A 24822-nucleotide genomic window follows, 5' to 3' on the forward strand; every position below is an offset into this window, starting at 1 on the left:
TTTGGGTGAGTCAGTTACTTCTCTTTCCCCATTAGTAAAAATGAACCTCTTAGCTGGCCCGCTTGTTGCAAAAAAAAATCTTAGAATATTTTGGAGATTTCAAGAAATCCTGTCTCCAGCTGAGCCCCACTTGAGAAACATTTGAGTCTACAGCTCAAGGAAAGCCTTTCCTGCTGGAAACCAGCTTTAGGCCCGAATGGCGATCAGCAGGGCACACGAATGTGGGGACAGCATAAACTATGTATGGGTTCTGCCCCATGCAGGTCTAAAGCACCTCTCCGAAGAGGCGGCCCGAACACCAAAAAGGAGGGAGGTTCGCGGGCGGAAATAGCCTAGGGGCCGGGGACGGGGCTAGGCCAGTTTGGGGCCAAGCTGGGATCCCACGGAGGCGGGGCCAATCCCAGACAGCTGCGCAGCCGGGGTGGGGCCCGCACTGGCTCGGACCTGGTGACAACAGAGCCCTAACCCTTGCCTGGCGCCAACCTCGGGTGTTCCAGAGGCTTCCGCTAGACCACAATTCTCAGGGGCTCACCCCGGCAGCCTCCCTTGCTGGCTTAGCCTCACCTTCCGCGCTGCGGCCGTGTCTGGGCCTTGGCGCACAGCACGCCGGGAACTGTAGTTTTACCCTGGAGTATCCATGCCAGAAAGGAGCGCGGGGAGACTGCGTTTCCCAGAGTGCAGCGGGGTGGAGAGGGAAGGCAGGGGGGAAGGGACAGTCGGTCGCAGTCCGCCCTGGGTTGCTGCCGCCGCCGCCGCTGCCGCCATCGTGCCAGCCCCTCGGGTGAGTGTCGGGGGTAGCGCGCCGGGGCGGGGGCTGGGACGCAGGAGCCGCTCTCCTAGCTGCCTGGAGCCTCCGCCGCGAGTCCCCAGGCGGCCCCTCCCCTCCCCCCCTCCCTTAGGCGGCCCGAAGCCGCGCGGGACCGGGGCCATGTGTCGCGCGCGGCTCCGCCTCCCACCGGTTCTCTGAGGCGCGGCTAGGGGAAACGCAGAGACACCCAGTCGTATATCCAGGCCGTACTGTGCACATGGCGGGTGCACCGAGCTGCGCTAGGATCGGGCCTTTTTCTTTTATCCAGACCATTCGGATGGGGCTCTCCGGGCCCCGCCCCGTCTGGCCTAGCCCGCTCCGCCTGAGTCCCGCAAGCTCTGGAGGCAGGCGGGTGGGTCGACCCCAGCCCACGTCCTGCTACCCGCCTGCGAAGGATCTGGGGATGGGCAAGCGTCCCCCGGCCCACTCCGGAGTCAGCATTGGGTAAGGGCTCCCGCCAGCCGCAGTCCGGGTTTGGGACTCTTATCCAGTTCTTAACTATAGCCTGGCTAGGATGAGGGTGAATGTTCCTCTGCTTGTCTGTTCTTTTGGGAGTGCACGAAGCCTTCCCCCTCTCTCAATTGTATGGAACTCGTGTATGTTGTCCTGCGTGGAGGACAGAGTCAGGTAATCTGGGGCTGGAGGGGGATTCCACTTGGGACTTCACCCCGACCAGCCTTGGAGAATCTGGCCTGATGTGATGAGGCAGCTCCAGACTGGATGGCTCAGCCCACGCCCTTCTCTCTCAGTGAGGAGGCCCCAGCTGTGGTGGGTTGACCGGCCAAGGAAGTGAGGTTGAATGTGTGAACCTCCAACACATTCGACCTCCCTGGCGCAGCCTAATCCTCATGCCTGCTCCTCCCAGAACCATTTGCCCTCCCCCACAGGGGAGGATGATTTTGTAAGAATGGTGGTGATAAGATGGGATTCACTGGAGGGGGAGGTAGAATCCAGGCTTGAGATCCTTGAATCCAGTGCCAGACAGCAGGCTGGGCTTGAAGCAACATTGGGGGTCAAGTACATTTGGGCTGTGGAGCTCAGGTTCAGACTCTGTGGGGTCCTTCTGAAGCCCTTTTAGCAGAACTAGAGCTGAAAGCTGCAGAAAGTCAGGCTTCCCTCACTTGCTCACTTCCCAAGAGCTGGAGTGATCTGTGAACAGGCAGTAGATTGGGTGGGCCTTGGGAAATTGCCCTTAATGATGGCTCCAGCTACCCCTTTAAGTTTTGGGAGAAGTGAAGTATCTAGCCATAGAATAGTTCTCTTACAGGCTTCCTAAAAGCATTTCTCATTGAGTGATGATATAAGGGGACAGTCCAGAGAAGGCCATAGTCGTTTGGGAAGAGACAGCTTGTGAAGTTTTGATTCTTTTGATCAGTATGATTTCTGAGCCACAGTTCTTGCAGGGACTAAAAGAGCAGCTAAGCCTCTGCAGGCCTGGTCTCAGTAGCAAGCAGGTCTCTTAGAAGAGTTAAGTTAGGTCCATGGTGCAGAAACCCTCCACCTCTGGACTCCCCCCAGCCCACCCCCCTTGAGTATTTACCCAAGAGATTTTTTTCCCCCTGATCATTGGGCTTTAGCTTTGGAAGTTTTCCTTCAGCTGAATTGGCTCTGTCTAGTCATTCTCCCTGGTTAGGGCAGGCAAAGATTAGAGTTCTCTCTGAACTCAGTCCTTGTCCACATCCTAGTGAGCACCTAGAAGTCAGGTTAATTTAACAAGCTCAGGAGAGGCATGATTTGCCAGTGGAGGTGGGCAACAAGGAAGGACTACCTATGCAACATGCGTAGGATCGGTGTGGTGAAATCTCTTAGCATTGGAAGCAGTTGTTTCATGAACCTCTCTAGATTGTCTGGATTAGTTCTTTCGAGGACACAGGTTTCAGGTGAGCTAGGCTTTTAAGGCTGTGGGTTAGTTTTGCACATTCCAAGGCCTTGGGTGGCTTGATCACAAGGGTTACATACACAGCAGTAGGAGGAATTCAGGTTTTTCTCTCGTTCAAGTCTTTTTAGAAGTTCCCTGTAACTGTGTCTGGAGTTGGCACACCCTTGCAAGGCATCCTGATTCCCCAGATGTCCTTGATCTTTCTGGAACTTGGCAAGCCATTTGGGTCTCAAAGATAAAAGAACCCTGGGGTTCTTTAGAATCATTCTGCACCTTTTATTCTTGTCGGACTTAGAAAGTAGGGCCTGGCACAGGACAGTTGGGATTTGGCTGCATAAGCATGGGGGCAGGGTGTGAGGATGACTGGGTTCTCAACTAGCTCAAAACTAGGTTCCTTAGTGACACGGAGCCCACCTTTCCACCCTGTGCCATGTGTCACTTTATTCTGTTGTCTATAGTTGGTGGTTGGGATGGGATGAATAATTTAAGAGATGGGGAATTCTCAAATCTTAAAACTGGAAGCCACCTTATGTCAAAAAATTCTGGGATTCCCTATTGAGGCATTAGTATTTTCCTTGAAAAAAAATTTTTTTTTTTTGTATTTTTCTGAAGTTGGAAACGGGGAGGCAGTCAGACAGACTCCTGCATGCGCCCGACAGGGATCCACCTGGCATGCCCACCAGTGAGCGATGCTCTGCCCATCTGGGGCATTGCTCTGTCGCAACCAGAGCCATTCTAGCACCTGAGGCAGAGGCCATGGAGCCATCCTCAGCGCCTGGGCCAACTTTGCTCCAATGGAGCCTTGGCTGCGAGAGGGGAAGAGAGAGACAGAGAGGAAGGAGAGGGGGAGGGGTGGAGAAGCAGATGGGTGCTTCTCCTGTGTGCCCTGGCAGGGAATTGAACCCGGGACTCCTGCACGCCAGGCCGACCCTCTTCCACTGAGCCAACTGGCCAGGGCCGAAATTATTTTTTTCTTCTTTTTCTCCAGTGATCAGGTTTTTTTATTTTTTTATTTTTTTACAGAGACAGAGAGTGAGTCAGAGAGAGGGATAGACAGGGACAGACAGACAGAAATGGAGAGAGATGAGAAGCATCAGTCATTGGTTTTTCATTGCACAAGGTTGCAACACCTTAGTTGTTCATTAATTGCTTTCTCATATGTGCCTTGACCGTGGGGCCTTCAGCAGACTGAGTAACCCCTTGCTGGAGCCAGCGACCTTGGGTTCACGCTGGTGGGCTTTTGCTCAAACCAGATGAGCCCACGCTCAAGCTGGTGACCTCGGGGTCTCCAACCTGTGTCTTCCGCATCCCAGTCCGACACTCTATCCGCTGTGCCACTGCCTGGTCAGGCCACCAGTGATTAATTTTATTCAACCATTCTTTGAACTCTGTGTGTCAGGCTCTAGGCTAGCGGTTCTCAACCTGTGGGTCGCGACCCCGGTGGGGTTGCCTAAAGCAATCGGAGAATACATAATGCATATCAGGTATTTACATTCCGAATCATAACTGTAGCAAAATTACAGTTATGAAGTAGCCACCAAAATTATTTTTTGGTTTGGGGTCACCACAACATGAGGAACTGTATTGCGGGGTCATGGCATTAGAAAGGTTGAGAACCACTGCTCTAGACTGAGGCTAGAGGTAGGAAAATGTATTCTACCCAGTTCTGGTGCCAGAGGTCATAGTAGGGGGGACAGGCTGAGAGCAAAGTTGAAGGGACTGATAGGGGCTCTTGCCCCTGCACAGAGAGGGGAGTGGCTTAATGATTAGAGCACTGAAGAGGAAAGGCTGTTTAATTGAGCTCTCTCTCCTCTTCAGTACACAGAGCAAGTGTGTACCTGCAGGTGGTGGGCCAGGAAGGTCTAGGGTCCCTTGAACAAGGCTGTCACTACTTTATTTAATTATTTATTTTATTTTTGAGAGAGGCAGGGAGAGAGAGAGACAGGAACGTGGAGCTGCTCCTGTATGTGCCCCGACCAGCAAATCCAACCGGCAAACTCCGTGCTCCAGGACAACGCTCCAACTGATGAGCCATCCAGCCAGGACTTAATTTCTCTTTTATTTTCAGAGAGACAGAAGAAGGGAGAGAGAGGGGAGGGGGAGAAGGAGGAAGCATTAATTTGTTGTTCCTTCCACTCAGTCATGCGCTTATTGTTTGCTTCTCCTGTGTATCCTGACTGGGAATCGAACTTGCAACCTTATTGTTTGGTGACAACATTCTTTTTTTTTTTGGTATTTTTCTGAAGTTTGAAACTGGGAGGTAGTCAGACAGACTCCCGCATGCGCCCGACCAGGATCCACCCGGCTTGCCCACCAGGAGGTGATGCTCTGCCCATCTGGGGCGTTGCTCTGTTGCAACCAGAGCCATTGTAACACCTGAGGCAGAGGCCATGGAGCCATCCTCAGCACCCAGGCCAACTTTGCTCCAATGGATCCTTGGCTGTGGGAGGGGAAGAGAGAGACAGAGAGGAAGAAGAGGGGGAGGGGTGGAGAAGCAGATGGGCGCTTCTCCTGTGTGCCCTGGCCAGGAATCGAACCCAGGACTCCTGCAAGCCAGGCCGATGCTCTACCACTGTGCCAACCTGCCAGGGCCTGATGACAACATTCTTAACTGACTGAGCAAACTGGCCAGAACTTGTCACTACTTTAAATTGCTATGGCTATTGATTCTAGCTGCTGTCTTCTACAGCCTGCTCTTCCTCCATCTCTCAGAGGTCTCTGATGGGTGTCCTCCCAGTACCTGGGAATCTCACCAGCATTCTGTGGTCTGTGGCCTTCCTATTATTCCCCACTTGGAATCTGTGTTTGTGGCTTCTGTTTTACTGAGACTCTCTTAGATCACGTTTATTCAAGTGCCCAGTGCTCCTGGAGTGGTGCCTATCAGACAACTTCCATAGTGAGACAGAGGCTCCTTCCTCAAGATGAAAGAGATTAGTCCTTTTGGAGAGAGGGGTGAATCCAAAAAGTTTTCCAAGAATGGACATTGAAATGAAAGTTGGGCAGGATTTCTGTGCACTTGGGCTGAGGTGAACCTCCTTATGGGCTTTTTTTTTCCCCAGTGGGGCATTTGAGTTTGTTTGTGTATTTCGAATTGAATTTGAGTTAACTACCTCTTCCCCAGCATTGATTCTCTTGCTTTGACCCTATGTTGCAGGATTTCTTGACTCCCTTCCTGAGGGAGGGAGCAGTGTGTGTGGGTTATCCCTGGAATGACTTCCTGGCCTGGGTGATATTCTGGTCAGCGCACTGACTACCAGGTCTGTGTGGCACCTTCCTCTTCTTACCCTGTCAGCTGGAATATGTCTTCCTGGAAAGAATCGTTTTTCAGGTCTGGCTGTGACTAGAGAAGTATCTTAGTGGCTAGGGAAGAGAGGGATACAGGAGGGCCAGGGATCACCCTGCTCACTGGCCCCAGGGCTTCCATCGCTGGCTGACGGAGAACTTCCTGTGACTGCCCTGGGCCTTTCTCCTTATTTTCTGCTGGTACCTGCTTTGTGCCAACTCCTTAAGCTCCAGGCTGGAGAGGGGCCTGGAGAAGAAGAACCACCATCAAGCGAGGGATATTTCCAAGGTGCCTGGGAATTGAGGGCTGGTTATCTCAGTAAACTAGGGGAATTCTGGAATGTTTGTTCTTAGAGCCTCAGATAGGCCATTGAAGCCACTGGGTCTCACTAAAGCAGAAACTGCTTCTCCCTGGAAAGACATCTGCGCATAGAGACATTGGTTCCACTTGCAGAGGTAGTTTCAGGCTCAGGAGAAAGCAAGTTCTCAGTTGTCTCTATGGTGTAAACCTGCTTTGATCAGCTAAGCATGCACTCAAGGGCTTTCTGTCCTGAGTGGCATGGAGCTTGTTGATTTCAGAGGAGAAGAAAAGGCCTGAGCTTTGCTCCTCACCAACTCAATTTGTGACCTGTATGCTCTTTGCTATTTGATCTTGGCTCTCAGCTATTCCAGTCCAGGCCAGTTTTGCAGACACTTTAATGCTGGCCATGCCAGTAGCCTTGTGTAGCCTTGACTTTTTCTTAACCTCTTGGTTTCCTCATCTACTACAAAGCGATGATAATCATACCAGCTCTACAGGGTTGTAAGGCTCAAACAATGACACACAGCTGTTTGGCTAATAGGAGACATTCCTTTCACCACACTGGGGACTCCACCTCCATCCCTTTATTACATTGCTCATCTCAGTCAGAGTGTCATGGTGGTATTGGTGCCAGTCAAGGGGGTTGGTCACCTAGGGACTTCAGGTCACATTGAGGGAGCCAAGTCCATGTGTACCTAACCAGCAAGTTCATAGACAGGAGTTGGCTAGGGTCCCAGAGATCTCTGAGCCACCTGGGAAAGGGAGGCTACTCAGGAACTAAGTGCAGAGCAGAGACCAGAATGCAGGTCTCAGAATTCAGCTTCTGGACTAGCCAGGGCAGCACTAAGAAGCCCTTCTTTTAGGCAGAAGAAGAAAAGGCCATCAGGATACTTCGGGCACCTTGACCTCAAGGGTCTGCCCCAAAAAGGGTTCTGTCCTAGCCAGCCATTTGGGCAGCAGACCTTGGCTGATTTCTCTCTAGACTCTAGGCAGGGGAGTGGTGATGAGGCAGTTGCTGTCCTAGCTCAGGGCTTCTTCCTAGCTCTCAGCATAGTGTTCACCTGGGACCTGAAAATGGCTCCTTACAACTGAGTCCTGCTTTTTACCCTCAGTTGATAACCCCTAACATCCCCACAATTACTGACAAGACGCCACGAGGGAGAGGAGGAGCGGGCTAGAGGCCAGGCTTTGAGCGAGGGGTTGTATTCCTGCTGTTTAGCCACAGCTGTATTGCAGGGGACTGACCAGGGCCTTGAGAGTGAGAAGAAGTTGTGGCCAAGCCCCACATGCCACTCCCATCAGTCAGACAGAGGGTGGAGTAGATGGCAAAGGGCTGTTTCCTGACACCTTGGACAGAAGATGTAGGTGGAGGAGGAAGTGGGTCACTTGGCCACTTAAATTGAGCAGGGTTGGCCCTGGCCGGTTGGCTCAGCGGTAGAGCGTCGGCCTAGCGTGCGGAGGACCCGGGTTCAATTCCCGGCCAGGGCACATAGGAGAAGCGCCCATTTGCTTCTCCACCCCTCCGCTGCGCCTTCCTCTCTGTCTCTCTCTTCCCCTCCCGCAGCCAAGGCTCCATTGGAGCAAAGACGGCCCGGGCGCTGGGGATGGCTCTGTGGCCTCTGCCCCAGGCTCTAGAGTGGCTCTGGTCGCAACATAGCGACGCCCAGGATGGGCAGAGCATCGCCCCCTGGTGGGCAGAGCGTTGCCTCATGGTGGGCGTGCCGGGTGGATCCCGGTCGGGCGCATGCGGGAGTCTGTCTGACTGTCTCTCCCTCTTTCCAGCTTCAGAAAAATGCAAAAAAAAAAAATTGAGCAGGGTTTGCCCCAAATTCCTCCTCCTCCACAGAAGGACTGGCCTCAGCCTCACTTTCTATATGTTCAGAGACTTAGACAAATAGTTATTGAGGGCCAAGCCAGGCACCCTAGGAAGAGGGGTGCCCTGGTCAGGGACACAGACCATAAACAAATACAAGGTGGGGCAAAACTAGGTTTACACTTAGTATGTGAAAGTTTTTTTCTTGCATTGTTATGTTAGTTATTGTATTATTTTCCGTATGAACAACTCTAAATCTACTTTTGCCCCACCTCGTATGTAAGTGTGACAATCTCATGCAGTGACAAATTCTAAGAAAATAACAAGATAGTAAGATGAGTACTTGGGTAGCTATTTTAGACTGATTGGTCAAGGGGAGGTATCTATGAGGAGGAGACATCTGAGCTGACAAATAGGTGTCAGGAGCCAGACACATGAAGATTTAGGGGAGAAGAGGGATCCAGGAAGTAGGATCAACAGTTGCAAAACCCTAGAGTGAGAACAGGCTTAGCATGTTCCAGAAACAAGAAAATGCCAAGTGGCTGCCTGACCTGTGGTGGCATAGTGCATAATGTGTCAACTTGAAATGCTGAGGTCACTGGTTCAAAATCTTGGGCTTGCCTGGTCAAAGCATATGTGAAAAGCAATTACTACGAGTTGATGCTTTCCACTCCTCCCCCCTTCTCACTCTTTAAAATCAATAAAGAAATAACAAATGAGGATTAAAAAAAAAAGAATATGCTGAGTAGCTGTAAAGGAAGGGTGGGAGGAGGGTCGGTGGCAGGAGATGAGATTGCACAACTGGGAGGACAGGTCACACAAGGCCTTGAAGATGAGTTAAGTGGTTCAGACTTTGTCAGTGGAGAATGGGAGGGAAGTCATTGGAGCACCACTCACCATGAAATCAGAGGGGCAGTTTGTCCGTGAAGAACAGGCACCCTGCAGTGTCTTCTTGTCTGTTGACAGTACACTGCATTTCTCCTCTCTCCCTGCAGTACATGCCTATGCTCTGGCCCAGAAGTTTAAGCCAAGGTTGGCTGTCAGACCCACTTGTTGGAGCAGTCTTTCCCAACCTGGATGCTTTGGGGGTTTTGGGGTCTTGGCAGAAAATAGGTGTGAGAGTAATGGCCACTGTTAGTCTTGATTTCAAGGACCCACTCACTAACCTCAGCACATCTGCTAACATTCCCTGTAGGCCTTTTTAATGGGCCCTCAGACATGTGAACATCTTTCTGTGTATCAGTTTGGAGTTAGTGATGTCCTCTTCCTTATCACTCTCCTTCCCCAGTCCCTGCCCCAGGTTCTGCTAGGCCAAGCTCTGTCTGCTGAGATGGTAGAACAGGGTTGTGACTTTGAAGATTTGGGAAAACTGTGAGATCATCCCCCATGAAAACACCTAAACACCTATAGTTTAGTGTGGACATCTGCCTGGCACCTTTGTTTGGAGGCAGACGTCCTAGTTCAGGCCTGTCTTGCCCTTGTCTGAGAAAGCCAGCGTCAGATATTGGGGCTTCAGCTCTATGTGCTATTTATTTTTATTTTCAGACCAGTCGTTGCTGGGAGTCCTGGCTCTGGAGTTTACTGGTTCCATTCATTTCCTTCATTTATTGGGTTAGTGACCTTGAGCAAGTTAAAGTTAGTTAACCTTGCTGAACCTCACTTTGCTCATCTCTAACATGTGTGTTGACTCAGGCTGTTTAAGGACAGAAGCATGTAAAAGCCCTTAGCACATTTCTATACCTAATACCCATTAGTGAAAATGATCTGTTATTAGGTCCTGGCCAGTTAGCTCAATCAGTTAGAGTGTGATCCTAAGATACCAGGGTTGTGGGTTCGAGCCCAGGTCTGGACACATATGGGAGGTGACCAGTGAATGCACAACTCCTAAGTGGAACAACAAAATGAATGCTTCTCTCTCTCCCTCTCCCTCTCTTTCCTCCTCTCTTTCCTTCTTTCTCACTCTTGCTTCCTCTCTCTCCCCCTCTCCTTTCCTCTTTCTTGTCTCTCTAAAGTCAGTCAAGAAAAAGAAAATGAGATCTCCTCAGCTGGGTACTGCGTATTCAAGTTGTGTCTCTAGAAACACTGACTCAGAATTGGAGGATAAAAATGAAGTTTTTGTGTTGCTTAAAGGGATCTCCTGGGCTGGTGGTTTTAACCTGGGGTCTGTGACTGAACCTCAGGAGTGTAAACAACCTAAAATTATTCACAAGGCTGGGGCATCCTGCCACTGTGCAAATTTATTGGGAGAGGGCCACAGTTTTTGAGACTTTCTTAGAGGGTCTTTGCACCCACAGAGACCTAAGGGTCACTAAAGACTGGTGCTCAGTGGGCGAGAGGTCATCAAGGTCATTTCTCTCCTCGAGGAGCCTGGCCTCAGTCAGCCTGCCGACTGTTGGGGTGAAGCAGGAGATGTCGTTGTCAGCAGCCCTCTTGGAAGAGCTGTAGCGAAGCCATCATGAAGGTCAGTCACCAATCTGATGTGAGGCTGCCTCTGAGCCTTGGCATTTTATGTTTCTTTCTTTCTTTTTTTTTTTTTTTTAACTGATTTGAGGTAAGAGAGAGACAGGAACATTGATCTGTTTCTGTATGTGCCCTGACTGGGGATTGAACTGGCAGCCTCTACTTCGGGACAGTGCTCTAACCAACTTATCTGGCCAGGGCTTTGGCATTTTGTTGTTTTCCAAGCTGTTCTTTCTATGGTAACTATATTAGAAACAAGGTTAGGGCTTGCTGACTATCCTGGTGAGCCTGCTCCCAGCCTGGCCCAGACCTCTCCCCTGTGTTGCATGAGGATGGGAGGGGGGCTCTGCACCCTGCTTATTTTTCTGGACTTAGGGACGTTGCATTCCAGCCATGAATTGAAAGCTTTGTGGGAGATTTAGAATCTGAAACTGTAAGTCCTGTGGTTTGATGGCCGTGCTCTGTGCCAGGAGATTGGGAGTATAGCAAGAACCACACTGGAATCCTCACCTCCCAGAGCTACAGTGTTTAGGTGAAAGAGTGGGTATGGATTTGCCTGAAGAGTTGGAGTTCAACATTTGCGTTTGGGAAGGTGTCTGTCCCTAAATATGTGGGGATCTGAACAGTGACTTGATGAAAGATGCAAGGACTGACCAGGCAGATGAGGGGAGAGAGGACAGTATGGTGGGCAAGCATTTGGTGAGTTCCGGTGTATTTGTGTATGGAGCTGGATTGAGATAGAGGAGAGTGCCCGGAGAGGCAGGGACAGGTGTGCAGGTGTAGATGGCCACATGTGGAACTTAGTAGTTTGTCCTTTTAAGTTCTCCTTTTTTTTTTTTTTTTTTAATTTTTTTAATTTTTTTTTTCATTTTTCCAAAGCTGGAAACGGGGAGGCAGTCAGACTCACGTATGTGCCCGACCAGGATCCACCCGGCATACCCACCAAGGGGCGATGCTCTGCCCATCTGGGGCGTTGCTCTGTTGCAACCAGAGCCATCCTAGCGCCTGAGGCAGAGGCCACAGAGCCATCCTCAGCGCCTGGGCCATGTTTGCTCCAATGGAGCCTTGGCTGCGGGAGGGGAAGAGAGAGACAGAGAGGAAGAAGAGGGGGAGGGGTGGAGAAGCAGATGGGCGCTTCTCCTGTGTGCCCTGGCCGGAAATCGAATCCGGGACTCCTGCACGCCAGGCCGACGCTCTACCACTGAGCCAACCTGCCAGGGCCTCTCCCTTTTTTTTTTTTTTTTTTCTTTTTATTTATCTTCTGAAACTGGAAACGGGGAGAGACAGACTCCTGCATGTGCCCGACCGGGATCCACCCGGCACGCCCACCAGGGGCTACACTCTGCCCACCAGGGGGCGATGCTCTGCCCCTCCGGGGCGTCGCTCTGCCGCAACCAGAGCCACTCTAGTGCCTGGGGCAGAGGCCAAGGAGCCATCCCCAATGCCCGGGCCATCCTTGCTCCAATGGAGCCCTGGCTGCGGGAGGGGAAGAGAGAGACAGAGAGGAAGGAGGGAGGGGGGTGGAGAAGCAAATGGGCGCTTCTCCTATGTGCCCTGGCCGGGAATCGAACCCGGGTCCCCCGCACACCAGGCCGACGCTCTACCGCTGAGCCAACCGGCCAGGGCTTTTCCTTCCTCTATTAAAAAAAAAAGGAGAGGCCCTGGCCGGTTGGCTCAGCGGTAGAGCGTCGGCCTGGCGTGCGGGGGACCCGGGTTCGATTCCCGGCCAGGGCACATAGGAGAAGCGCCCATTTGCTTCTCCACCCCTCCACCGCACTTTCCTCTCTGTCTCTCTCTTCCCCTCCCGCAGCCAAGGCTCCATTGGAGCAAAGATGGCCCGGGCGCTGGGGATGGCTCTGTGGCCTCTGCCCCAGGCGCTAGAGTGGCTCTGGTCGCAACATGGCGACGCCCAGGATGGGCAGAGCATTGCCCCCTGGTGGGCAGAGCGTCGCCCCATGGTGGGCGTGCCGGGTGGATCCCGGTCGGGCGCATGCGGGAGTCTGTCTGACTGTCTCTCCCTGTTTCCAGCTTCAGAAAAATGCAAAAAAAAAAAAAAAAAAAATAGAGGAAGGAGAACATTCACTGATTGATTCTTGTATATGCCCTGACCGGGGATTGAACCCACAACCTTGGTGTATCAGGACAATGCTCTAATCAACTGAGTAACCCGGCTTAGGTAGGGGCAAGGGGGACTGGGATTTGGCCTTTAACCCAAAGGCAAGGAGTGTGTGGTTTAGAGCTCTGGGATGCAAAGGTAGCAGAGAGAAATCACTGGCCTCAACCAGAGCACCCAGTGTCAGCACTGATGTACTGTGTGAACTTGGAGCAAGACTCCCACATCACTGAACCTGTTTTCCCACCTGCTAAGCAGGATGACACTGGAATCTGACCACATGGCTATTGTGATCATTATATGGAAATAAAGAAATTAAGGTCAAGCAGACCTCGAGTGACATTGATATTGACTTAGGCAGCCCTGCTTGGCATTTTTAAAGGAAAGGCCTCAATCCACATCATTTTGAAGGCTCCTCTCACTTTCTGGGAGACCCTCAAGCTGTCCTGTTCCTCAGGAGAGCTCACTCTGCCCTGCCCTGCCCTACCAGACCTGAGAGCTCTTCTGTCCCTTTATCCTTCTACCCTCTTTACTCCATTACTTCTGTCTTGTAGTTTTTGGTTTTTTGGTTTTTTTTTTTTAAGATTTTATTTATTTAGAGACAGAGGGATAGATAGGGACAGACAGGAACGCAGAGAGATGAGAAGCATCAATGTCTTGTAGTTTTTGTATTAGCAAGTTATCACATCATTAAGAACAATATTGAAAAAGGAAAAAAAACACCCACACCCTTCCTCTGCCTCACTGATCCCCCACATGTTGACACTTTTCTTGTCTTTGGATCAGCTTCTAACCTTAGTTCCTCTCACCCTCGCATCTCCGGCTTCCCGGTTTCCTGCCCTTATCTCTTTTCCTTTCCCCAGATATTTGCTTATACTGTTTCTTCCTTTTTTTTTTTTTTAAGAGAGAGAGAAGGGGACCAACAGAAAGGGAGAGAGATGAGAAACATTAACTGATTGTTGCAGCACCTTAGTTGTTCATTGATTGCTTCTCATATGTGTGTCTTGACTAGGGGGCTCCAGTTGAGCCATTAACCCCACTCAAGCTGATGACCTGACCCTCAGGCTGGTGAGCCCATGCTCATACCAGCGACCTCAGGGTTTCAATCCTGGGGTCCTCAGCATCCCAGGCTGATACTCTATCCACTGTAGCACTGCCTGGTCAGGCTTACACTGTTTCTTCTGATTAGCACTCTCTTTTCTCCAAGATTTCCCTGAGCTTCCCAGCCTTGCTGAGGGCAGGACAGAAGACCCTCATCTATTCTTTTGGCTATTCCCCTGCCCCAGAGCTCTCAGGGGCTGGGCAAGGTATGTTGTGGATAAGATGTGGTGAGGTTGGGCTGCAGTGAGTGAGCTAAGTGTAGTTACTACTGGGCTGGAAGGGGCAGAGATAATGTGGGGCTGTGCCCTGCCTCAAGTAATCCATGTTTGTGTGTGGATACCCTTTGGAAATGTGACCAGGACAACATAGCTGAGACTAGCTGTTAGTCCTATGCCTTTTACACTTGTTGATTAGTTTCTTGGCAGAGTGTGAACTGGGACATACCTTGTGTTCCTGTGTAACAGGCGTGGCCTGATCCAAGTTCTCTCCTCTGCTTATTTTAGACTTTCCTGGACATTTCTTAGTCATCCCAGCACTGAGCTGCTATTTTTAGTGAACCTCCTAGGGGACCTAAAATAAAGCTGGCTCACCTTCCTGGCCCCTCATTGGTTGGAGTGTTGGTGATAGGCTAGAAGATTGGCTGGATTGAGGAGAAGTTACTGTCTCTCTACACTGTCCCTCCCCATTGGCTCCTTTGGCCTTGGGTGAGCTCACAAGGACTGGAGTGAACTAACACTTACCATGTTGAGCTGAGTACTTGACCAGGTTCTTTCAGTGAGGCTTCGCAACCACTGGGTTCCACCTCCATTTTACCGAGGAGGAGGAGGAGGAGGCTGAGGCCTAAGATAGGTAGTGAATTGCATCACCTCCTACTACCGTGACTGGTTGTTTATCAGGGTCGAACCCATCTACTTACAGTTTTGGTTCAGAGTCCTGTTAACTGGAAAGAGGGGCTGGGTTCCTTTCAAGTTAGACAAATACAGAACAACACATGGGTTTGCTGTCATAGGATCCTGCAGTGAGATACTACAGACTTCCCTATCCAGGAGGGGCCTAGCAAGCCTGAGTAATTTTCCTGTCTTAATATCCTTGGCACTGTGATGTCTATAGCTGGGAAGGGGTTTCCCCTTCCCTTCCCAATGGAAGCAGTGCTGAGGTATGGGAGATGTGAAGAGATGAAATATGATATTTCACTCTCATAGCTTCCATTTCCCCTCCCTATATCCCTCATCTATTCCTTTGTGATCTCACTAGCTTTGAAGTAGGCAAGGGTCACCCTCATCAAAATTACCCCAGAGAGGGCCAGACATTACTTGGCCTCAAAGATGTAAACTGCCCCGTTAAGACTAAGGGAGGGTTATATGCTGTTTTATAGTAAGTAGAATCTTTTTTTTTTTTTTAATTTTTAATTTTTATTTTTTCTGAAGCTGGAAACAGGGAGGCAGTCAGACAGACTCCTGCATGCGCCTGACCAGGATCAACCCGGCACGCCCACCAGCGGGCGATGCTCTGCCCATCCAGGGCATCGCTCTGTTGCAACCAGAGCCACTCTAGCGCCTGGGGCAGAGGCCATGGAGGCATCCCCAGCACCCGGGCCATCTTTTGCTCCAGTGGAGCCTCGGCTGTGGGAGGGGAGGAGAGAGACAGAGAGGAAGGAGAGGGGGAGGGGTGAATAAGCAGATGGGCGCCTCTCCTGTGTGCCCTGGCCGGTAATCGAACCCAGGACTTCCGCACGCCAGGCCGACGCTCTACCACTGAGCCAACCGGCCAGGGCTAGTTAGTAGAATCTTGAGGAGCCATCTCTCTTCCCCCACTCTCACTGGGTTTTCCTCCACCTGCCAGTATAGTGCTAGGGCTTTCCAGAAACATTGAGGGTTGTAATAGAAGACACTTCACACACAGAAATTAGTAGGTGCTGGCCTATAAGGAGGGAAGAATAGCAATAACTCTTGCCGAGGTTGTTGAGAGGATTAAATGAAAAGCTATGTGGATGGTGCTTAGCTCCTCCTTCAAGGTCCATCCCCTCATTGGTCATTGAAGGACCGTCTCTGATCTTCTTTGTCCTGGCTTCACCCTCTGTACCCATCCTGTGTGCTCTATGGCCCCGGCACCTCTCTGTCTCATCAACTAGAACTCCTCAAAGGAGGGCTGAGTCTGGTCTACCTTGGGGCTCCCTGCACTGGTCTGTATTGAGAAAGGTCTCCAACCAATTCCCTGGGGTCTCTCCATGTCTCCTGTGTGAACAGACCTCAGCAAAGGACTTCCTGCTCAAGGAGGCCAGGGAGGTGTGAGGGTCAGTGCAGAGAGAGTGGCTATCTACTTCTGCTCCCACCATACCAACGCTTCCCTTCCTGTCTCACTGGTCTTACAGGTCTCAACGAGGCTGGGTGACGCTCCAGAATGGGAGACAAGCCAATTTGGGAACAGATTGGATCCAGCTTCATTCAACATTACTACCAGTTATTTGATAACGACAGAACCCAGCTAGGCGCAATTTACGTAAGTCTCTAGCTCTAGGATGGGAATGGGACCCCAGGTGCTTACGTCAGGTATGGGGTCATTTCGTCCAGTTTACAAGTTCTGGCAGCCCTCAGTGGATTTGGCTACACTCTTCTATCTGAGCTGTCCATAGGACAGGGGGCCGGAGGTCTGACCCAGCTATTTGTTTTACACATTCCTTTCTTTCATGTCCCACAAGAGTAGGAATTCTGGTACCCTGGGCAGAGGGTTCTGGAAGTGCCATTGTTCTAGATTGGGAAGCAACAGGCAGAGACTAGGGCTCATAGGGCCCTCTGGAGGCAGTAGCCATGGGTATCAGCAGTGCAAAGCTGAGCTATCCTTGAGGCTTCAGGTCCGACTTTCTTTTGGGGGCCAAGAGCCCCTGAATGCTCATGGGAAACATAGGGTTAGACCAGAGAGGCTAGTATGTCCTTTGAGAAACCCTTCTGGGTGTCCAGTGGCATAGTCGGTTAGTGCGCGGTACTTATATGAGAAACCTTTCTGTGCAAGCATTGTTTGCTGCTATTTTAGTGGTGTTTATATACACCAAGAGCTACTTGTATTTGACCCTGCCCAACACTTGGTCAAAGAAATATAATTGATCAGGCCATGTCTTGTGGGTCTTCCCAGGATAAAAGTAATAGGAGTCATCCAGTATAGCCTCAGAGCCTGACTGGACTTGGGCAAATTACTCTATGTATCCCTCCAAAAAGCCAGGTTTATTCAGAAATTTTGGGGAAAAGAAAGGGATCTTGCCAGTGGAAGGCCAAATCCAGCAGAGGTTTTTATGTTGTTTTTTTTTTTTAATTTTTTCTGAAGCTGGAAACGGGGAGAGACAGTCAGACAGACTCCCGCATGCGCCCGACCGGGATCCACCCGGCACGCCCACCAGGGGCGACGCTCTGCTGTGACCAGAGCCACTCTAGCGCCTGGGGAAGAGGCCAAGGAGCCATCCCCAGCGCCCGGGCCATCTTTGCTCCGATGGAGCCTCGCTGCGGGAGGGGAAGAGAGAGACAGAGAGGAAGGAGAGGGGGAGGGGTGGAGAGGCAGATGGGCGCCTCTCCTGTGTGCCCTGGCCAGGAATTGAACCCGGGACCTCTGCACGCCAGGCCGACGCTCTACCACTGAGCCAACCGGCCAGGGCCCAGAGGTTTATTTGATTGTCATTATCATAGATTGAGAATTTTAAAAAACCTTGAACTGATTTGACTTTGGGATCCTGGCATTTGTCTCAATATCAATTAAAGCAGGCCTGACCTAGAACAGAGAGTTAGCAAAGTCCAAAAAGAACATTTTATGTATCATTTCATATAATTCTTAGCACATGTCCCCTTTGAATATCAGGAAACTGAGACACAGAAAAGTAATTTGCCTAATGTCACAGCTAGTAAGTAGCAGAGGCACTTTTGAGTTCTGCCCCTGAAGACTGTGGCTGGGGAAATCTTGAGGGCAGGGGCAAAGCTGGTTGGTTGCCTTGGGAGGTCTTGTCAACTTGCATTTCTCCCTGACCTCATGGGAGCCCCTGTGGAAAGGACTCAGTGGAACTCAGCTAGGCTCTATAAATAGTGATGAACATAGGATGTTTCCAAGTTATTTCTGATGACTTCTCTGGAACTGGTGCTGATCGACCATACAGTAGGATGGCTTTTGGCTGAGCCTTGGCCACATACCACCAGCTTGGGGCTCATTCATATCAGTGGTCATATGATGACATCTTTTATTTTTATTTTTTACTTACTGATTTGAGAGAGAGAGAGATAGAGAGAGAGAGAGAGAGAGAAAGAAAGAAAGACATAAATTTGTTCCACTCATTTACACATTGACTGGTTGATTCTTTTTTTTTAAGCATTGGAAACAGGGTTTTAAGTTTTTGTTTTTTTTTTTTTTATTCATTTTTTTTTTAGAGAGGGGAGGGAGAGAGAGAGAGAGAGAGAGAGAGAGAGAGAGGAGAGAAGAGAGAGAGGAGAGAGAGAGAGAAGGGGGGGAAGGAGCTGGAAGCATCAACTCCCATATGTGCCTTGACCAGGCAAGCCCAGGGTTTCGAACCGGCGACCTCAGCATTTCCAGGTCGACGCTTTATCCACTGCGCCACCACAGGTCAGGCCACTGGTTGATTCTTGTATGTGCCATGACTGGGGAGTCAAACCTCAATCTTGGTGTATGAGGACAGTGCTCCAGCCAACTCAGTTACCCAGCCAGGGCTCATATGACTTCTTGAATAAAAACTGGGAAATCGACTTACTTAATAAGTTTGTATATTGTTAAGTTTTTCAGGCCTAAGCTCTAGGATGATGGGAAGAGGTGGTTAATAGTGTAAAGTTTGGAAGCTTATTCTCAGACTCCCCTTTCTCCCCCATAAATAGGGTTTTTTATTTGTCATCATTAAATGTATGAATCTTAAATAGATACTTGGACCGGAGTGGAGTGGGGAGTCTCTCATATCCATCAACATGTTCAACTTTAGCACTTGTCTCATCCCCCGTAGCTCTCCCAGAACTGCTGCCTTCACCATGAAGCTCCATGAGTTTTCTCAATTCAAACTTGGGCTTCTTCAGCATTTGGACTTTTCTAACGAAGACATCATGGAGGCGATAAATAGATTGCCAAGCCTTTTCTATGTCTTTTCCAGTGTTCTCTGGGATCAATTTATTGACTACTTCTTTCAAGTCACTTGCATCTCTTGGGCCATGATTTCTATCATCATCTTCCAGATTTGGCAGACCTGTTGATGCTGAGCATAAGAGGCCTTCTGAATCTGATTGTTGCGTTTTTTTAGTGAAACCAACACAGAATAGATGAAGCAAATAAGTATAGGTAGTCTTGACATTAACATGAGCTTCAATCATGGTCTGCCTTCATTTTTTTTGTATTTTTTTGTTTTGTTTTTTTTTGTATTTTAGCTGGAAATGGGGAGGCAGTCAGACAGACTCCCGCATGCACCCGACTGGGATCCACCTGGCATGCCCACCAGGGGGCGATGCTCTGCCCATCGGGGGCGTTGCTCTGTTGCAACCAGAGCCATTCTAGCACCTGAGGCAGAGGCCACAGAGCCATCCTCAGTGCCCAGGCCAACTTTGCTCCAGTGGAGCTTTGGCTGTGGGAGGGGAAGAGAGAGACAGAGAGGAAGGAGAGGGGGAGGGGTGGAGAAGCAGATGGGTGCTTCTCCTTTGTGCCCTGGCCAGGAATCGAACCTGGGACTCCTGCACGCCAGGCCGACGCTCTACCACTGAGCCAGCCGGCCAGGGCCTGGTCTGCCATTTTTTAATCTTGGAGCACATTTTGTGATGGGTAAGACCTATGCCATGGAAATTAATAAGGCAGTTTTTGCCCTGAACATCCTCAGTAATTAGCTTGAATTTTCTAAATGCTACTTTATTATTATGCAGATCAGCTACGTGCACTTCAAAAACACGACCCCTGAGACCATCAGATGTGATTTTGGTTCCATGAATTCTTGTGACTAGTGCTTTCCCAATATTACCTTTTTAATTTAAAAAATTAAAAAATTTTTTTTTTTAAATTTATTCACTTTAGAGAGTAGGGTGAGAGGGGGTGAGAGAGATAGATAGATATGAGGGGGGCAGGAAGCATCAACTCCCATATGTGCCTTGACCAGGCAAGCCAGAGGTTTTGAACCAGTGACCTGAGCGTTCCAGGTTATTGTGTTATCCACTGCGCCACCACAGCACAGGCCCCAATATTTTCTATATTGAACACAGCTGATGCTTTCACACCATACCAGTCTTTAGAAAATGGACCAGCCACTTGCTTCTTGGCTCTTTTTATGCCACCTTTCATAAGGCGCTTGTTGCCCACTACCATGCTGCTGATTGGAGAGCCGAAAAAGGTCAGTTCCCTTCTTGACAGAGAAGCTGAGGTGTGGACTCACTTCCCCAAGAAAGATTCTTTTTTTCTTTTTTAAGAAAGATTGTTTTTAGGGCCTCGGAGATACCTTTGGTGATCTGAGGCTCTAACCCCAGGTTTCCTGGTTTTCAGATTGATGCATCATGCCTTACGTGGGAAGGACAGCAGTTCCAAGGAAAAGCCGCCATTGTGGAGAAGTTGTCTGTAAGTAAGGGCCTGGGTGGGGCTGCAAGCAGACTCTTCTCTGCTGGCTGCAGCCCATTACCCACTCTTTCTCTTGCAGAGCCTTCCGTTCCAGAAAATCCAGCACAGCATCACGGCACAGGACCATCAGCCCACGCCAGATAGCTGCATCATCAGCATGGTTGTGGGCCAGCTTAAGGTAACGGTGCTGCTAGGGAGAAGTGGGCAGGCAAAAGAGAACCCTGTGCCCTTTCTTTCCCTATGATATGACCTATTTATCAAAGAACTCCCAGACAAAGTGACTATCTAGAGCTGTCAAATTCAGTATAATAGCAATCAGCCACATGTGTTTATTTCTAAATTACACTAATTGAAATGAAATAAAATGTAACTCCTCAGTTATACTAGCCGTATTTCAAGTGCTTGGTCACTTAGGGCTGTTAGCACAGACAGAACGTTTCTGTTACTGTGGAGAGCACTGGTGTAGAGCCTTTTTGAAAAAGGAACAAGAGGTATAAGAGCAGGATGAAGCTGTGGTGCCAAGTCACTGGGCCACCTTACTACCCTGAGGTGACTGTAGGCATTTGACCCTGGATAGGCCAGCTAGGTGCTGAGTAGCAGTCCCCTGCTGTAGCCCATACTGTCACTCTTTGAACGGGCTCCTGTTTCCTCTACCTACTGAGCAAAGTGTATTCCTGGTACTCCTGCTTCTCTCTGCATTTTTCCCTTTCCTTTCTTTTTTTTTTTTTAATTACAGAGAGAGAGAGAGAGGGACAGATAGACAGGGACAGACAGACAGGAACGGAGAGATGAGAAGCATCAATCATTAGTTTTTTGTTGCTCATTGCGACACCTTAGTTGTTCATTGATTGCTTTCTCATATGTGCCTTGACCGTGGGCCTTCAGCAGACCGAGTAACCCCTTGCTCAAGCCAGCGACCTTGGGTCCAAGCTGGTGAGCTTTTTGCTCAAATCAGATGAGCCTGTGCTCAAGCTGGCGACCTCGGGGGTCTTGAACCTGTGTCTTCTGCATCCCAGTCTGATGCTCTATCCACTGCGCCACTGCCTGGTCAGGCTCCCTTTCCTTTCTTGAGATCTGTTATTTTTAAAGCCTTCTTGTGGCCTCTCAGTGTCCCCCCAAGGACCCCCAGACTGAAGCCAGATTCTAGGTTTCCAAAAAGCCTCTCCTCTTTCCTAAAACAGAAGAAATTAGCTGCCCCTTGACAAGATCCCAGCCTCCTGGGACCCTGTCATGGTGGGGCTCAGAATAACAGGCCTTCTCTCTAAGCGAGGCAGGGCTTCCAGTGTCTAATACAGGGGTTGCAGTGAACTTAGAGGGACCTGACATCTGGCCTGGACTTTCCTGTTAGTTTCTCCTGCCTGTCCAAGATGTCCTGTGTTCAAATAGGCCATTGGGAGTAATGAGGTCTCTCCAGGGGGCCCAGTGCCCACTTTTCCAAGCTGGGCTCAGTAAGCAGTGCCCTTTCCTACATCACTTCAGGTTCTTTCTTTGGTTTCTCTCTAGCTCTGAGGACTCAAACGACTGATTTGCCTCCTTGCTGAAAATAATTCCCAGAAAAACCGGTGGTGTTAGAGACAGCACTGCTTAGCTGGGCTTCTACCTTATCCTGGTCTTCAGCAGTTTGGCTGGAGGTCTCTTGCTTTTCTGTTTTTTTTCTTTCTTTTTAGTAAGAGAGAGGACCTGATAGGGACAGACAGGAAGGAAGAGAGATGAGAAGCATCAATTCTTCGTTGCGGTACCTTAGTTTTTCATTGACTGCTTTCTCATATTTGCCTTGACCAGGGGGCTCCAGCTGAGCCAGTGACCCCTTGCTCAAGCCAGCAACCTTGGGCTTCAAGCTAGCGACCCTGGGGTCATGTCTGTATCCCACACTCAAGATAGCAACCCTGTGCTCAAGCTGGTGAACCCCTGCTCAGGCTGGCAACCTCCAGGTTTCGAACCTGGGTCCTCTGCATCCTAGGCCAACACTATCCACTGCGCCACCACCTGGTCAAGCTTGCTTTTCTGTTATCAACAGATCACCTGATGGTGATGCTTTTATTTTTTTCCCTGTAGAACTATGATCACAATGTGAACTCGGTTTTGAGCCTTTCTCATGTATTTGTCCACAGCAAGTCTAGGGGTTGCTTTTCCTAATTGAATCAACTGGCATAATCAGACACTAAGTGTTTTTAGATACTGTAAGTTATGAGGTGAGCACTGTGGAACTCTTTCAAATTGGTCTCTTGTGCCCAGAGACATTGGCTTAGAGACAGGTATTATGTTCTCTGCCCTTTTGCTATAGCTAACTGGTGGCAATTCACTTTCACATTCACAAGTTTCCCTAGATTTTACTGAGATTTGAGTTCCAGACAATGGGCTTGATCCAAAGACAGCATATTTTACCCTGTTACCCTACCACTGAACTCCCTTCCTGTTCCTGGCCCCCTTACTGAATCATTTTTCTTTCCTTACAGGCTGATGAAGACCCCATCATGGGGTTCCACCAGATGTTCCTATTAAAGAACATCAACGATGCTTGGGTTTGCACCAATGACATGTTCAGGCTTGCCCTTCACAACTTTGGCTGACCTCCCAGCCAGGCACTCATGCTGTTTCCTCCTCCCTCCTCTTCCCAATACTATTCACACTCCTCCAGATGCTCCAAATATCATACACAAATGAGCAGGGCCACGGTGGGAGTGGGTGCAGTGCGCTGCTGCTACCTAGGTATTGTGCATGATGTTTGGACACTAGACTAGTTACATCTGACAGGAGAAGTTTGTGTTGTACCAGCGCATGCCTTGGAAAGACTTAAGTAATGCAAAAGGTTGTCTTTTTTTTTTTAATCTACTGACAAGTTGCTCTAGTAACCCAAAGAAGTGAAGGAGAAAGCAGCTGCCTCACCGCCCAGATAATGATTTGTTCAGATGTTTCAATGCCTCATGATACAATAAAACCACAAAAATTTTCTTAACAGTTTAAATTGTTTTAATTAGTTTAATAGTTGGCTGGGCATCAATAACTACCTTGCCCCATTGGCTCTCTCATGTCTCACCTTCCCACATCTACCCCAACTCAGCAATACCTATTGCAAGGAGAAAACTGCTGAAGCAACACTCCCAGCTAGCTTCTCCCAGAAGCCCTGTAGGGCATAGTGTTCCCATCCGCAGCCCACTTGGTCTTGGGAAAGTGACCTGCAGACAGACAGCTCAGGTCTGGCCTGAAGCTTCCCTTGCACTGAAGCCTCTGCAGTCACTTCTAACACCTCCTGTGATCTCTACACTTAGTAGGGTCAGGGCTCTAGTAACAGGGTAGATGACCCAGAATCTCACTGAACATGGAGCGGCCTTGGCAAAAATGGCCCTTTGGGTTCAGGCCCTCTGTACTGAGAGCCCACCAAGACTAAGGATGAGTAGAAGTTTGGGGAGAGGGGCCTGCTTTATTCCCTGAAGGGTTAGGGTCACATCCAGAATGTCCCACAAATTCCAAGCCAAGAGGAGGGCAGTTCAGATCCTGTACCACCTGCTTTAGATAGCATTGGTCAAAGGCAAGTGCCCAGAACAGCCAGCCTGTAATGCTCACAGATCCAGGCTTGGTTGGCTAGAGTATAGACATAGAAATATGAAAGAAGGCAATCTGAGTTTGAGGGATTTGTGCTCTAATATTTCTCACCCCTCAGACTTCTTTTCAAGACATCTTTAGGTCTCCAATTTCCTTCCTCACTACACACCTCACTGTCTTCAAATCCCAGGAAGTCTTAGCTATTGGGCAAGTTTATGCTCCTCAGTTTTGGGGACAAAGGCCTTGTCCATGGCAAATTGAGCCCTTTAGCCCTGAGGCCTGGTGGTGTAAACCTGATGGCAAGGTAGCAACCACAGGCTAAAACCAAACCCAGGACTTGGGCTGGTGCCCTGTTAGGGGTTTTAGGATTGGTGAGGGCACCACAGCTATGCCTGACCTGTACCCACCTTTTCTTCTACTATGGATGGAGGTCAAGAACTTCCTCAGACCCCCAGAGGTTGCCTGGCTATACTGGGCACAGGGCTGAATGATGTGCTGTTTGAGAGTATAGCATATTCAGATTTCAGCGGGACTGTTCTCTAGGCTACTGTGTATTTGGGGGTGGGGGAGAGAGGTAGGTGCTGCTGCCTCTTAAACCACCCTGTATAAAATTTGCAATACAGCTTCCATGTACCTGTGCCTGAAATGTCTGCAATAAAGAGGTGTTTGTAAACTGTGGTTTCTTTCTTATTGCCTGAGGGTACTAGGTTGGGCAATAGGAATGCTGGGGGTTTATTTCCAAAACAATGTGAAGTTTCTGGTGGGGCTGTATCTCTCCTGACCTTCCAATTCTTGGAGCTTCTTACATTGGGGTCCCTTCAGGCACTGGGTTACACCGACCTATTTTTTAAAGAAGAAACAGGCTCCTAATTCAGCTTGGTTTTGAAGGGTCTGAGAACAGCCTAAATGCCGTTAACCGAGTCCTAAGCCCATAATGAGACCATGCCTTGGGATT

General features: G+C 49.7%; 1 protein-coding gene and 1 pseudogene across 9 annotated transcripts; one reads left to right on the forward strand and one right to left on the reverse strand.

The window, feature by feature from the left end:
• The first annotated feature begins 611 nt into the window (after positions 1-611).
• Positions 612-24540, forward strand: NUTF2 (nuclear transport factor 2). Of its 9 annotated transcripts, none has more exons than XM_066243256.1 (6): positions 677-781; positions 10378-10544; positions 16129-16256; positions 20253-20324; positions 20404-20502; positions 22781-24540. In XM_066243256.1, the coding sequence occupies exons 3-6, from the start codon at positions 16158-16160 to the stop codon at positions 22892-22894; spliced, it is 384 nt and encodes a 127-aa protein (XP_066099353.1). In that variant the 5' UTR covers positions 677-781; positions 10378-10544; positions 16129-16157; the 3' UTR covers positions 22895-24540. The 9 variants fall into 9 exon arrangements, with proteins under 9 accessions (XP_066099352.1, XP_066099358.1, XP_066099353.1 ...); XM_066243259.1 differs by having other exon boundaries at positions 10447-10544; XM_066243258.1 differs by having other exon boundaries at positions 693-781; positions 10450-10544.
• On the reverse strand, positions 18595-20138 carry LOC136312974 (small ribosomal subunit protein eS1-like; annotated as a pseudogene).
• Positions 24541-24822: the final 282 nt, after the last annotated feature.

This window comes from Saccopteryx bilineata, chromosome 9 (assembly GCF_036850765.1).
Source record: "Saccopteryx bilineata isolate mSacBil1 chromosome 9, mSacBil1_pri_phased_curated, whole genome shotgun sequence".
Lineage (NCBI taxonomy): Eukaryota > Metazoa > Chordata > Mammalia > Chiroptera > Emballonuridae > Saccopteryx > Saccopteryx bilineata.